Source organism: Epinephelus fuscoguttatus, linkage group LG20 (assembly GCF_011397635.1).
Source record: "Epinephelus fuscoguttatus linkage group LG20, E.fuscoguttatus.final_Chr_v1".
NCBI classification, from domain to species: Eukaryota; Metazoa; Chordata; class Actinopteri; order Perciformes; family Serranidae; genus Epinephelus; species Epinephelus fuscoguttatus.
The window spans coordinates 31,267,038-31,281,861 of record NC_064771.1 but is presented as its reverse complement, the minus strand read 5'-3'; the positions used below and the strand labels follow the sequence as shown (position 1 = coordinate 31,281,861).

General features: G+C 39.7%; 3 protein-coding genes across 3 annotated transcripts in view; 1 reads left to right on the top strand and 2 right to left on the bottom strand.

The window, feature by feature from the left end:
* The window catches only part of LOC125880848 (leucine zipper putative tumor suppressor 2 homolog), a 180,805-nt gene that overhangs the window by 69,329 nt on the left and 96,652 nt on the right, over positions 1-14,824 (bottom strand). The gene's annotated exons all lie outside the window — the stretch shown is intronic.
* Positions 1,641-8,173, bottom strand: twnk (twinkle mtDNA helicase). The gene is made up of 7 exons (XM_049563627.1): positions 8,113-8,173; positions 7,239-7,890; positions 6,037-6,739; positions 5,223-5,463; positions 4,891-4,998; positions 4,659-4,800; positions 1,641-2,713 (listed from the first exon to the last, which is right to left on the bottom strand). Exons 2-7 carry the CDS (start codon positions 7,863-7,865, stop codon positions 2,387-2,389), a joined length of 2,148 nt encoding a protein of 715 aa, XP_049419584.1. The 5' UTR covers positions 7,866-7,890; positions 8,113-8,173; the 3' UTR covers positions 1,641-2,386.
* Positions 8,403-13,394, top strand: mrpl43 (mitochondrial ribosomal protein L43). Its single transcript, XM_049563644.1, has 3 exons — positions 8,403-8,667; positions 11,671-11,777; positions 12,797-13,394. The coding sequence occupies exons 1-3, from the start codon at positions 8,537-8,539 to the stop codon at positions 13,012-13,014; spliced, it is 456 nt and encodes a 151-aa protein (XP_049419601.1). The 5' UTR covers positions 8,403-8,536; the 3' UTR covers positions 13,015-13,394.

The window sequence follows — 14,824 nt, the reverse complement described above, 5'->3', positions numbered from 1 at the left end:
TCGAGTGAGCGTTGGTTAACGGCTAAGTTTGGAAATGAAATGAGCTCACCAGACCTCTGTAACCCACTCCTCAGCGCTACATTAGCCCCTGCTAGCATAACACACCCAGATCTTAGGTGGAGCAGGTGGAACTGTCAGCGGTTGACTTGCATTGTGGGTAATGTAGGCACCATGTTTTGACAAGGAAGAAAAACATGTGGAATAAAAACAGACCATATCTCTGGTTCAGCTGCATCAGTTTTCATATTTTTTGTTTGCCAAGATTCTACATGGTGTTAGCATACAACTTAAAACAATAATGAAAAGCTTAAGGTGGCAGCTTATGGTGCATTCAGTCTTGACAAAGCTCCCAGGACGGACAAGTGCAAGTTATATGTTTATCGTCAACACCAGCAGGACATTATTAGCAGCATCAGAAGTTGAGTACTTACATGTGTACGTATTAATCATCCACTGTTTTAAATGATTGGTGGAAGATCTATAAGTGTTTAGTTCTCTGATATGAATTGAAATGGCAGTGATGGAAGTGCTTTGATATTTTGTCGTGTTTTGAGTGCTTGAGTGTGGATCACTCGACTAAAAAAATGATTATAATGGCCTTAACTGAGCCTACAAAGAAATGACGCAAGGTGTTCCTCTTGTTTTTTGCCATTTATGTTATCATTTTTATACCAATATGGTCCTATCTGTCTGAAATAAAGTCAAATTAAATTAAATGTAATATAGGGGAATACATTTAGGTGTGTAAGAGCAACTGTGGTTGCTGTTTCCTGTCTCTTACCATGGGCTTGTTTCTGGTGAGTGCTTTAATGAGATTTCCAAAGTGCAAAGATCCTTAATTTTTTAATGAGCGCGACTCCCAGGGTGAGACAAAATCTACAGCGTGGATGCCAGGGTTGAAAATCATCAAAGGCTCTGAAATCAAACACACTGGCACTTTCATATCCCGCACTGAACCGTCGCTTTTCTATCATAAATCTGAAATTTTATGTGGCTTCGCAGTGACTGCGATGAAATACGACACTTGGACCATGGATACGTCCTGCAGCAGCTCACAGCACAGCACAATGCAGAGTTCTTCACCTCTGGAAGCTGCTGATTCTACGTGTAACCCCACACCACTGCAGGCCAGGCAGAGCCATTGACTTCACCCATGATTTATTCATGTGAAGATGTTTTGAAACACATTTGCATTTATTAAAAGTCACTCAGTCTAAATAATGGATTGTGTAATGTGACACTGGAGATGAGTCAGTGCTTGAAGACCTATGACACCACCTCATTATCAGTGTTAAAAGGCTGCAGGAGGGCAGAAGGAGGCCAAAGATCTCGCCAGTGTTCAGTCTAACTTATAGGTTTATATGAAAGACAATCACGCGGGGGAATAATTGAACATTTTCTCCCTTACATGCATGATGGTGCAGTCAAGCTTTGAGATATCTCTAAAGAACACTCACATCTGGGGCGAATCGTTAAAAATAGTCCTGACTGAAGCCCAAAGACAAAGCTTAATAAAACACACGTCTGCAGCCAGTTGTAAATAAGGTCAGTGATATTAACTGTGCAGGGTTATTCCTACTCTCATGAGCTTCTGTTATCTACAAAGCACACACTGCCCCCTGTTGACCAAACATGAAAACACAGACAGATAGCTGCATCACAAGGATTTAATTTTTTAGAAAACAAAGCTCATTTATAAATCATGTTCGTACAAAAAGTCAGTAGAGAGCACACTTTGGTTATGTGCAAGTGCTTCGTTGCAAGCAGACAGTGTCATAGTAATATAGCTAGAAATACTTAAACTACATCAGGTCGCAGTGTCACAGTATTTTTTGTGTGTGTGAAATTGAGGAACCAGTTTAGCAGAATTTCATAAAATACATTTTTTCCTCTTACCTGTTGTGCTATTTATCAGTCTAGATTAGGTCTGTGGATTATCTTGAGTAACCAGGTCATGATTTCTGGAAATTGCCGTTGAGTCTTTCAAATGTGTATTTTGGCGCTTTGAGCACCACAAACCGAGTCCCATCTGGTTCCATTATATTTGAGAGAAGGCAGACATCTCTATGGCTGATATCTCCAACACTCTGCAACTCACACTAAAACAATCTAGACAGATAAACAGTACTACAGGTGAGAGGAAGAATATGTATTTTTGATTTCAGGGTGAACTGTCCCTTTAAAGTACAGTAGTACCTACATAGAAAAGCTTACCAAGACATCTTCATGATGTCACATACTGATTGAAAGATCCATCTGGATTATAACTATACATTTCACTGTGAACTACAATCAGAGCAATTATATAATAAGGACTGCTCCAACATACTTCCTGTTTAGCTTAGTTGAAACTTGTGTTACCAACACCCTCTGTCTCCACCCCCCTTTAACTGTCATTTCCAGTTGTGGGATTCTTAACAGTCCGTGGCGTCTTTGTCGTTTTGGCCGCTTTCTCTTTTTTAACCTCCTCCTTCTTCGCCGCCACCTGGTTTTCCGCGACCTCCTCATTCTCAGGCTTGGGTGCGACCTTCCTCAGCCTGTGCTTGCCCTTGATGGGAGTTGCGAAAGTGAGCGAAGACTTGAGGAAATCCAGAGGGAAGATGCCCACGTCCCCGTCGAAGCGGTTCTTGGTCACCTGCAGGGACCTGCGGCCGGGACACGTCACCAGCTTCTTCTCCTGCAGAATGAGGACGTTGTCGGCTTCTTGGCTGGCCTAAAGGGGGTTAAAGGTCAAGACGCTTCTAAGGTATGTTGAATAATTGCAGTTTTGTGAAGAGAGTCAGGACACATTTTAATGATAGCGTCAACTCAGTGTGTTTCAGGTTGTTTCCAGCTACAAAAGCAGCATGACATATATGAGTAAATTAATATAGGGAAGGTTAAAAAGATTAAAAACACACAGAAATAAAAAGAGATAATGTGTTTCAAACCCAAGTATATACACTAAGTACTATTAAAATGGCTGTAGATTTGATTTTGATTATCCAAGATTAGTCAGGTTATGTGCAATGGTTGATCTCTTCCTCTGTCATTGTGTAAATAAGGAAAAAAATATAAATATATATTTTAAAAATTCTTTAAAAAAATATCTATTGTAAAAATTCCTGAAAGAATCTAATTTTCTTTTTGTGCTATGCCTTTAAAGTATACAACTTTTTTTGCTTATTTTTGCTCATTATTGTTCATTAATTTTATTTTATTTTATTCTCTCATCCTCTTAAAAGAAAAGAAAGTACTATATACTATATACAGTCAGGTCCATAATTATTTGGACAGTGATACAGTTGTCATCATCTTGGCTCTGTACACCACCACAGTGGGTTTTAAATGAAACAATGAATACCTGCTTAAAGTGCAGACTCTCAGCTTTCATTTAAGGCTTTTTTCAAAAATGTAGTATGAACCATGAAGGAATGACAACCATTTCTTCACACAGTCCCCCAACTTTAAGGGCTCATAAGTATTTGGACAAACTAACATAATCACCAATTAAACAGTCAGTTTTAATACTTGGTTGCAAATCCTTTACAGTCAATGACTGCCTGAAGTGTTGGACACATAGGCATCACCAGATGCTGGGTTTCTTCCCTGGTGATGCTCTGCCAGCCCTTTACTGCAGCCGTCTGCACTTCCTGCTTGTGTTTTGGGTGTTTTGCCCTCAGTTTTGGCTTCAGCAAGAGAAACGCATGCTCAGTTGGATTCAGGTCAGATGATATGATGAGGATGAAAGCTGAAGTGTTTGGGGCACCATTATCTGCTCAGATTCAACCAAAAGCTTCAAAACTCATTGGACAATGCTTCACAGTGCAGATGGACATTGACCTGAAGCATACTGCAAAAGCAACCAAAGACATTTTAAGGCAAAGAAGTGGAATGTTCTGCAATGGCCAAGTCATATCATCTGACCTGAATCCAACTGAGCATGCGTTTCTCTTGCTGAAGCCAAAACTGAGGGCAAAACACCCAAAACACAAGCAGGAAGTGCAGACGGCTGCAGTAAAGGGCTGGCAGAGCATCACCAGGGAAGAAACCCAGCATCTGATGATGCCTATGTGTCCAACACTTCGGCAGTCATTGACTGTAAAGGATTTGCAACCAAGTATTAAAACTGACTGTTTAATTGATGATTATGTTAGTTTGTCCAAATACTTATGAGCCCTTAAAGTCGGGGGACTGTGTGAAGAAATGGTTGTCATTCCTTCACGGTTCATACTACATTTTTGAAAAAAGCCTTAAATGAAAGCTGAGAGTCTGCACTTTAAGCAGGTATTCATTGTTTCATTTAAAACCCACTGTGGTGGTGTACAGAGCCAAAATGATGACAACTGTATCATTGTCCAAATCATTATGGACCTGACTGTATTTATTTTATTTTATTTAATTTTCTAAAAAAAAAAAATGCACAAAATTTAATTGTTTCTATAAATAAATAATAATAATGATATAAAACAAATAAATAAACTTACATTACTGATTCCATTAAAATCTATTATTATAAAATTAGTTATAAAATGGAATCTGTCACTGTTCCTCCCGTTTCCCTTTCAGGTTAACTATACTGTATAGATCTATTTATGTTATATACGTCCACTATAAAGTCTCTAATTTGCTGCACAGTTTAGTTTAAAACAAAAATGTGAGATGTTTTTCCGTCTTACCTTCGCTGAACCAAAGATTGACGCAGTTTGCAGCTCTCGGTCATCCTCTTCTTTCCGCGGGTGAATGATCAGAGTGACATGGCAGCTGCTGTTGGTGGCAAACTTCCTGAACACCCCGATGATGTGGTCCTGAACCGCAAACCTGGATCACATAAAACATAATTTAGTTCCATATTTCTCACTGAAAAATATGACGCCTAATGAAACAGAAACTTGTACAGGGTAGACTCACTTGTCTATGGAGAGGTTTTCCTGCCCCATCATGAACTGCAGGTTGTCGATGATGACGTGGGTGATGTCATACAGGTAGACAGCATGTTGCATAGTGTCCAGCACCGTCCTGTAAAGGGGGTTGAAAGAAAAAGGGTCAGACCAAAATGATTCATATAGAAATACTGCTTTTGTATAGTAAATAAACTAAGCTGAAACTTATATTCTTACATCAACTGTTGAGGTAATTACCTAATGTTCTGTTCTTGCCTGACGCTCACTGATAATTAGCAGTTACATTACGCTGACTGGGATTAAAAAGAAAGACGCACGTATCCACTAAAACAGGCTTACTTGATATTCTGCTGCCCGTGGAACGTCATGAAGTAAAGCGGCAGCTCTTCAAACTTGTCTGCCCAGAAGTCGTACTGCTCCAGGTTTTCCTCCAGCCTCTGCATGGCAAACTGCGTCAGCATGATCTTCGCCAGACGCACGTTGTTGATCTCAAAGCTGCCCCATAACGTGTTGACGCCCTGCGTGCAAAGATCCAGAGCAAGCTCGCTGATAAAGGTGGTCTTCCCACTGCCAGTAGGACCTGAACAAAGAGACATACATATTAAGACTAACTATTAAACTGTAGACTGTGTAGAGTGGATAAGAGATAATAACATGTAACGTGTTTGTTTACACCTCATATTCAAAGTGGACAGGTCCAGAAAATGTAACACACAGCCCTAAATATATTCTTTCTTTGAGGAAATAAAAACATTGATCTGTGGTGTGGGTGTATTTTTATGTCTTATTCTTTCACATTTGTAATCCATTTATAAATAGTAAAAAAACAGTAGCATCATCATCAAAAATTAAATTATTTAGGCTGCTTATAATTCATGTTTTGGCCATTTGGGGGCATTAAAACAAGCGGAAAAAACATTTTTTTGCCACCAAATTGTTAGAATTTTTCACCAGCTAGTCTCCAACCTTGTCTCTCTGGTGTTTGGTAACGTGCAGGTCGTGTTTATCACAGCTTTTATGTTGTAAACTGCCGCCTGTTGTGAGGTTTATGGGCCGGAAAACCAAAACAATGAGCTCAAAGACGCTAAAATGCTCTGTAGAGCTGAGGGAAACTGCAGAGTTGGGTGTTTATTCTCCGAGTGTTGCCACGTACCTGTGAAAACAGTCAGCTCCCCTTTGCGGTGTCCCTTCAGGATCCTGTTGAGCTCCGGAAACCTCGTCCACTTGACTCCAGCCACCTGGTCTGTGTTCACCAGCTCCCCGTACACGTCCTCTCTGAGCTGCTTGAAGGACACTATGGACTTATGGGCCGCCGGGATGGACGATTTGATGATTTGGCTGAAGTTCTTCCCCAGAGCCAGCGCCTCCACAGGACACGGCCGGTACTCCCCGGGCCGCACCAGCGAGCAGCGCCTCAGACCCAGCTTACGTGAAAAGATCTTTGACGCCTCCCAGGAGCGAATGTCGCCTCCAAGCCACAGCGTCACACACTTGAACTGCTCCAGGTAAGGCAGCAGGATCGGTGGGAGGCAGCTGACCCCGCGTGGGAGAGCCACGCTGGGGAGTCCTGTGGCCTGGCTCACTGCCAGAGTGTCCAGCTCATGTCCGGTGAGCACCAACTCTGCGTCCATGCGGCCCACCAGGGGGAGGCCAAACAGGTTGTAGTAAGAATTACTCTTTGGCACTGTAGCTTCATTATAAGTCACTTTGTCATTGTCTGTGCTTTGGGCGGAGAGAAGCTTCACCCCCTTCAGGGAGGAGTCGGGTCCACCAAACCAGGGGAAAACCAGACTCTTGGTGGGCTTGAAGAGCCTCACGCTGAACTTCTTGAGTGTTGCATTAGAGACCTTTGTGATCTGAAACCAAACAGCAATACGTCATAGTTTTATTGCATTATTCTGTTGATATCTTGTCAACTTATCGTAAATATTTTTTTGTCAGCTTCTCGCCTTTTATTGTCATCACTAGTGTTTTTAATTGCCCTGTTCATTTACTTGCTGTGACTACTGTGTCTGACACTGTCCAGACTTCTGCAGAATATATTTTCTTTATACAGTATATTAAGTTTAAGAGTGTTTAGGTTTAATCGTATCCTATCCTTACCAAGAGTGACTCATGATCTACACATTAAAAGAAAAGATATACACAATATATTAGTTTAAATTATGTAAATGGGGGCTTGCTTGCCTCTTCCATCTTTATCTCCTTCACATATGTCCTTTAATGGATAACTAAAGGCTTATTATGTGAAGTTATATAAGGATTTACTTTCTTTGCTTCTCAATGATTGTGATGTAGATGTGATGGTGTCAGTTGTCCCTTTGATTATTCTGACTAAACTAAACTAAACAATACCTGGAACATGGTTTTAACCATCTGAGCCTCGTCCTCAGGGAGGTCACTGAAGGGCACAGAGCTGGACCAGATCCTCTGCACCTCCCTCTGCTCCCTCTCCCTCTCCTCCTGCTCCTCCACAGTCTCCGGGTATCCCAGCAGCACATTCGGGCTGAGGAAGTCCTGCTCGTCCTTCTGCATCACCTCCAGGCAGTCCTGGAGATCCTCCCAGCTCCCTTCCACCAGCGTGTCTTTGCACAGAAACTGTCCGGTGGTTTTGTCGATGAACAGGGAGAAGCTGTCCCCTCTGGCAGACGGCTGGACGAAGATGCTCGGGATGTGGAGGCAGCTGTAGCCATCATGGATGGGAATGTCTTTGGAGCGCAGATACTGTTTGATGTCTGTGACTGTGATGGGGCTCACAGGAAACTCTACAGTAGACTTTGCATCCTTTTTATAAGCTCTGGTCCCACTGTGTGCCAGGAAGTAGTCTGTGCCCAGACGCTGTAAACCACAGGGGGGCCTGTGAAGGAGTCTGTGGGTGAGATGTGTCCCACAGAGGGGTGGGAAGTGTCTCTGGTGGAGAAACTTTGGGGCTGCCACCTGCCTGACACAGGCGGTGCCCCTCAGCAGCAAGCTCCTCCACATCAGTTATCTGGTTGGGACATTCAACCTGCAACACACATGAAAACAGCATGAAGCATCACAGCAGATGTCTTTGGTGACCTATGCTAATGTAAAGACAGACAGGCAAACAGTGAGGCAGAAAACCGTTATTTATCTTTATCAAACGATCACTGACTGGACATTAAAATGAGCTAAAATGTGCGCGAGAGCATTAACTATAAACATAATGAGTTAATTCAAATAACAAACACACAATAAAACAACTTACTGGCTCTGCTGTCTGTCCTCATTTTCCTCCATGCTCTTCTAAGCCCGGGCTTTGCGATGCGTTTGCAAAACAAGTCCGTATGAAACATACGGCGAAAGGTACCGAGCTGCGTTTATATGTTCATGCTACATTTTAAAATATTTAGAATATGCGCATTTATTTAATATATCTATGTCACAAAATTGAATTACAATCAGCACTCTAATTGGCTGAAGAAAATAGTCTTTGAAAATATATATTTTCTTTAGCGGTCGGGTCGGTTGTATGTTGTTTCCCGCCGGATCATTTCATCGACGGACCGCAGCACATTTTTGTCCGTCAACTCGTCCTCTGGATATTGTTGCTAGCTAACGTTGATTTAGTCGTGTCCAGCGGTTTATAACACTGTCTTAATTAAAATATAACCATTAATTGATGGTTGACGATGACATCCAGAGGGACACCGAGTCGCTTCCTGAAAAGCGTCCTTCAGAACGGTGTCGGCCGCTACGTCTGCCAGCTGAAACGAGTCTCCATCATCTTCTCTAAAAATGCACAGAGCTCCCTGGGAGTCAGGTAAAACAAACTGTTCACATAAATATACCTTATTACAGGTGACGCGAAAGCCCTGACCTACTGAAGTAAAACTACAGTAGCATTATGAGCTAAATGTGTCTTGTTGTATGTCAAGATGTTGTCAGACAGCAAAGTTAACTTTAAGAATGTAACACAACCCTCTTCAAAACAAGATAGTGGATAATATTTGAGTTTCTTATCATTTGTTTTACATTTAAATGCCTGCTTTCACTTTCCTAGTGTGTAACCTTCCTGATATATACTGTGTGTTGCCACCATTTGTTGTGTTGCTGTTGGGTTCCTAGCAGCTTATTGTCCTTTTTTTATTAACGCATATTTTTTATTGTTATTTATAACAACATATAGGCTGCTACACAACACTGCAAAAGAAAAACTAAATAAAAAACACATCCGTGTGTACATACACCCAGGTACACACATATACAGATACCTACATACATACAGAAACTTTAAATCTCATCCAGTGCATTACTGATGTCAGGTATTGGATCAATCAATCAATCAATCAGTTAAATTTTATTTATATAGCACCTTTGAAAACAAATCAATGTCATTCAAAGTGCTTTACATTTTGAAAAATACAGAGAATAAAAGTAAAATCAGAAAAAGGACTGGGAAACTAATGCACACTGTGTCATACAATAATAATTTAAAACAATAATAGAAGATAAAAACAAGATCATAACTACTGTGCTGCTACTAAAAAATAATAAAAATAAAAATAAATATTTGAAATAACATGCAGGATAAAATATAAAATCAAAGCCAGGAGAATAGCAGTAATAAAAAGAGAAAAATCTAGATAAGACCACTGAATAATAACAAAAGTAAAAAAAAAAAATAAAAATGGATGGCCAGAAGCTTTCTACAGCTAAACGAGGACAAGACAGAGATTTTATTAACAGGTCCAAAGGCTCTTAGACACCAAATTAGCACTTTGCTGTCTCCCCTACCAGCATGTCAAAAATTTAGGTGTAATTATTGATGCTGATCTTAAAAACTTTCAAAAACACATTTGTAATATCTCCAAAACTGTTTTTTTTTTTTTCATCTTAGAAATATTTCTAAAGTTAGATCCTTCCTTACACACTCAGATTCTGAAAAGTTGCTTCATGCATTTGTTTCCAGTCGGCGTGATTATTGTAACGAGCAATCACTCACTAAACTTCATTTTATTCGGAACACTGCAGCCAGAGTGCTAACCAGAACCAAAAATCTTCTTTTAAAAGCAAACTAAAAACTTTTTTCACAAACTTTTAATCAGGTCTGGTGTTTGTATTAAAAGCTTCATCTTCTAACATTTTATATATTGTCCTATTTTATATGTACAAAATGTTCTTGTTTATTTTTATCTTATATGTTTTATATATGTATTGCCTATGAAATGGTATCTTCTTGGCATGTATGATTTTATCTGTTTTGCCTTTTTAAGCACATTGAGTTTACGCTTGTCGTATGAAATGTGCCATATAAATAAACTTGACTTGACTAAAGGAGCAGGCAGTTGCACGAGATAAAGGCCCAATCAGGGCTTATCCTGTTATGACTGGCTACAGGAAGATGTAAAACAATAAAGAAATGTGACTTACTTCCATGGAGCTTTGATAAAGTGGGGTTTAGAGTCTAGCTTTTATATATTCCATAAAGGATTCCAGATTTTCAGTCTTAGTTTCCCAAGTTTGAGTTTGTTGCATCAATTCCCTCAACCACTGAGTCCAGCTTAATGGATGAGGGTTCTTCCAGTGGAGAAGAGTTAATTTCTGTGCAAATAAAGTGACAAATTAAATTAAAAATTTTATTATATTTTGAATTTAGATGCTGAAAGATTCTTATTTTCTTCTCCTGCTTTGCCAAAAATAGCTGTCAAAGGATGTGGGTACATTTTCATTTTGAAAATATCTGATAGTGTTTTGAAGTTCAAACTTTTGAGAAATGATGGCGATGCAGCACCTTAAATTGAATGAGGCCACGCCTGGCACAGATTGAGGCCGTGTCCCCACTGCTCCACCATCACAGCCACCTCCAACTCAATCTCCCACATAGACCTCAGATATTCAAGTGATGGGTCTTGTAAACATGGAAAAAATGTAGTCTTTCACACATATAAATTTTGATTTATCCTCACTAACATCAACAGGGACGGGAGTGCTGATTATAATCTTCTCTCTTTTGAAGACACATAGAATAATATGGCATTTATTCTGTAAATGGAAGAAAAATGTGTGTAAATATATGCTCTGCAGACTGGACTCACAAAGTGTAATGTTACAGTGGACTGTACAGTGTAACAGCCAAATTCCTTTACGTTAATTTGTACAGATACAAAGAAAATTATGATAAATGTTATGCATTTGAATTGTATATAAATCTAAATACTACCTACCAAAAACATGTCATGGTGGGAATTTATAAACATATGGTGTTGCTTCAAGGAAACATTTGCATTTCATCTCTTTTCTATTACTTAATTATTGAGTACTTAGTACGCTAAACAATTAGAAATCAAACATTTCTCATTTAATATTGTGATTCCAGTTTTTGCAGATTTTAAAGTAACAGAAGAAGCTGTTCTCAGACTCTTTTTGGAGAGAGTTGATGGAGCTGAATGATGTGAGGAAGGTCCAAACACAGGGACTCAACATGGCCAGAAAGTCATAGTACAATACAAACAGTGTTGTTTTTGAAGTATTATTGTATGTTGTAAATCACCAAAAATGGGTATGTTACCCAGAGGCAACACGGTACCATAAAGGGTTAAGTGTAGCGCTAGAATAAATGTTTTTGGTTACATTCCACTATGATCAGTAATGAAAATAATCACCAGTTGCAGCGTTATAAAAAGTCACCTTAAGACATTCTTTGTCTGGTTACTTACCACTAATAAACCAAGACAGAAAAATGGCACTGTATACAAAAGACACTGACCACCATCATCACCAGAGTGACCGCATCATCATCACCTTCTTTTCTGTCAACTTTCAGGGAGTTCATTGAAGAGGGCGTGGTGGATTATGCCAAAAACAACCCTTCAACAGTCGTGTATGTGTCTCCTCAGTCGTGCAGGATACCCAAAATAGTCGCAGAATACTGTAAGTGTTCACGTCTTTGTGTTTTTATGGGACATTTAACTAATAGCGCACACTCGTGCATGTTTTTATGTATAAAATAATGCTTTATTTTGCAGCTCCTGTGTTTTCTGAATACTTTTAAGAACGTTTGTAAGTATGTAAATTGGTTTAAATTACAGGGTGACTCATTTATGTGACGGTTACATGAGTTAAACCAGTAGCAGATGTTGATTTCCAGAGAAATATATTTTAAAGATCTGCCACAATCTTAACTTGAAAAACATACTTACTTAGATCCCTTTGAAGCCAGTAAATATCCCTATATGTTGAGTATGCTTGCCTGTAAAACACAGCTCGATTTGTGTAATTATTAGTACTAAAATTCTTAGTAATTACACAACAATTTATTGTCACGTGAGCTCCTTTCTAGGATATTATTATTTTTTTTATTTTTTTTTATTTTAATTGCTTTCATGTGAGACTCTTCATGCTGCTGTCTTGGCCAGGACTCTCTTTCAGAAGAGATTCTGAATCTCAATGGGAATACTCCTGGTAAAATAAAGGTTAAAAAACATAATAATAAATAAATAATCCTGGTACAAACATTAAAACCAGCACTAAAACAAGAAACGATGACAAAACCCTTTCATTAATTCACTATTATTAATATTAGAACATTTTTTTAGCAGACTTTTGAGGCAAATGTTTCTATTTAAACATCATAAAACATCAAAATGCTACTGGTTTGAAATCAAATGACAGATGGCAGGTGAGATAGGCTGACGTAGTAATGTGATTTTTTGTTTGTTACTACTCCTGCGTACTGTAGGGGGCAGTATAAGATTGTTTTTTCTGAGACCTCTATTCAGGTAGGAGTGAAATGCCGCTGGGTGTTTTAAATGACTTGGTTAAACAGTCAGAATCATTTGTTCTTGTTGACACTGTTACATTTCACACTAGGCAGGTTTTTCAGTAGTTAAAGTGTGTGTCTGTCCCTTTTGAAGTCACGCAGACTTATCACCTGTCTTTCCTCTCTGCAGTAAACGGCAACGTGAGGGAAGAGATCGTCACAAGCAAAACGTCTCCGCAGATTTCAGAGCTTTTGACCAAACTGACCAATCAGTCTGGCCTGGACATCATCCGCATCCGCAAGCCCTTCCACACAGACAACCCCAGTATCCAGGGCCAGTGGCACCCATTTACCAACCGGCCCCCGTCTATCGGCCCCATCGGAATACAGAAACGGGAAGCCGAATAAGGACTTGAAGTCAAAACTTGCGATTAATCTAGGCAAGATATGTTTTTCTTTTGAAGATGTTAACGTGTCTGCTTTGTAAATTAAATCTCGGGTCAAGCACTCCTCATGTTTGCAGCAATTTGTTGGATAATTCTGCAGAAGACTACAATCCACCGTGCTCTTCTGTCTGATGGCAGCAGAGCCACTTCAGCTGTGCAGAAAAGTGCCCACATTACCGAGCCCTGAATGCCACATTTGAATAGACTTTACATGAATCCACCAGAGGCTTGTCAGCAGGCAGATAACTGTTTTTAATCTCAAGGTTATTTGAAGATTCATGTAGTAAACTGCCGCACTGGGGAGCAACTTTGTATGAAATAAAAAAAAGATTATTGTGCAAATGCTGGCGTTGGTGTTTAAATTTAGATTTTCTTTTGAGTTGTGTTTTAACAGCTTGTCAGATGAAGATCAACAGAGCGAAACTGATTGCAGCTGTGCTGTCAGCATCGTTAAGAAAGATTGATTCAACTGCACTTAAAATACTTCACAGACGAGACACACATCACAAGTACACCTTTTTTATTTATAAGACAAGGGGGGGGGAATGTACATGTTATTACAGTTTAATACTGATAAGGTTTGAGGGTTTCCTCGCTGCGCAGAGTTAAACGATCCAGAGCTTAAATGAACATGACAGATGGTTGTGTGATAGCTTTAGGGACAAGTCTTAACCTTCGCCAGCACAGAGCTGCCCTCTGCTTCGGCTCAAGAGGAAAAAAATAAACTCCTCCTGTGCGTAATTTGTACAAATTCAACAAGGCGGATGTTGGCAAAACTCCTCGCTGCTTTCTTTGCATTTCTCATCCCGAATTTATCATTTTTGACTGCAAAAGGCACGCCGCTTGACCCTTTCTTCCCCTCCACAAATGACCTCAGTGTTCTTCCCAACAAAAATATAACCAAGCACCAGTCATCACAGGAATACCAACAAGCATGGAGTGAACGTGAAAGGTGCCCTCAGGACAGATTGCTTGTTTCTGCTGATTGATTCATAGTATTCGGCTGGCATATATAGCTCTGGCCGCAGGAAATGATTTGGCTATCTGTGGAAATTTATGTAGAATAGGAGCGTGAGATGACTGCAGAGGACGGCGATGAGTGAGAGACAGTGGAGCCAAGCTCTGCAGCAAGATATCGGTGCTGATTTCACTAATTTTCTTCCAAATATCTGCACTGGAGTTGCATCTTTGATTACCCTCAGACATATAGACTGCAGTTCATGTTGTTACACATGCACAGTTTAGTCAATAAAAATGGCAAAATTTAAATTATCTGTAAACTTATGTCGCTAAATTTAAATAAAATTAAACTTCAAATGTAGCTGTTTAAAGGGACAGTTCACCCAGACATAAAAAATACATATTTTTTCTCTTACCTGTAGTGCTTTTATCAGTCTAGATTGTTTTGGTGTGAGTTGCAGAGTGTTGGAGATATCAGCCTTAAAGATGTCTGCCTTCTCTCCAATATAATGGAACTAGATGGCACTCAGCTTGTGGTGCTCAAAGCTCCAAAAAAATACATTTCAAAAACTCTACAGAAATGTCTCTTTCCAGAAATCATGACCCAGTTACTCAAGATAATCCACAGACCTTGTTGTGAGTAGTTTCATGCAGGAACTATTTTTATTTAATAACCTAACGACACCTGACAATTGTATCATAGCGCAGAAAGAAGCGTGCATCTACTCATGGAGGAGAGGCGCACCAGATGTAAACATTAGTGGCGTCCTCCTTGGCTGAGCTGTAACGTTAGCTAGTTCAGCGGTGCTAGG

Bases quoted from the DNA above. Each gene is read 5' to 3' on its own strand.
- twnk (XM_049563627.1), bottom strand. From the start codon at position 7,865: ATGTGGAGGAGCTTGCTGCTGAGGGGCACCGCCTGTGTCAGGCAGGTG. The intron at 6,740-7,238 runs GTATTGTTTAGT...GTTTGGTTTCAG, and splicing joins TGGTTAAAACCATGTTCCAG to ATCACAAAGGTCTCTAATGC. The intron at 4,999-5,222 runs GTAAGCCTGTTT...CCCCCTTTACAG, and splicing joins CACGGGCAGCAGAATATCAA to GACGGTGCTGGACACTATGC.
- mrpl43 (XM_049563644.1), top strand. From the start codon at position 8,537: ATGACATCCAGAGGGACACCGAGTCGCTTCCTGAAAAGCGTCCTTCAG. The intron at 8,668-11,670 runs GTAAAACAAACT...GTCAACTTTCAG, and splicing joins CAGAGCTCCCTGGGAGTCAG to GGAGTTCATTGAAGAGGGCG. The intron at 11,778-12,796 runs GTAAGTGTTCAC...TCCTCTCTGCAG, and splicing joins CAAAATAGTCGCAGAATACT to TAAACGGCAACGTGAGGGAA.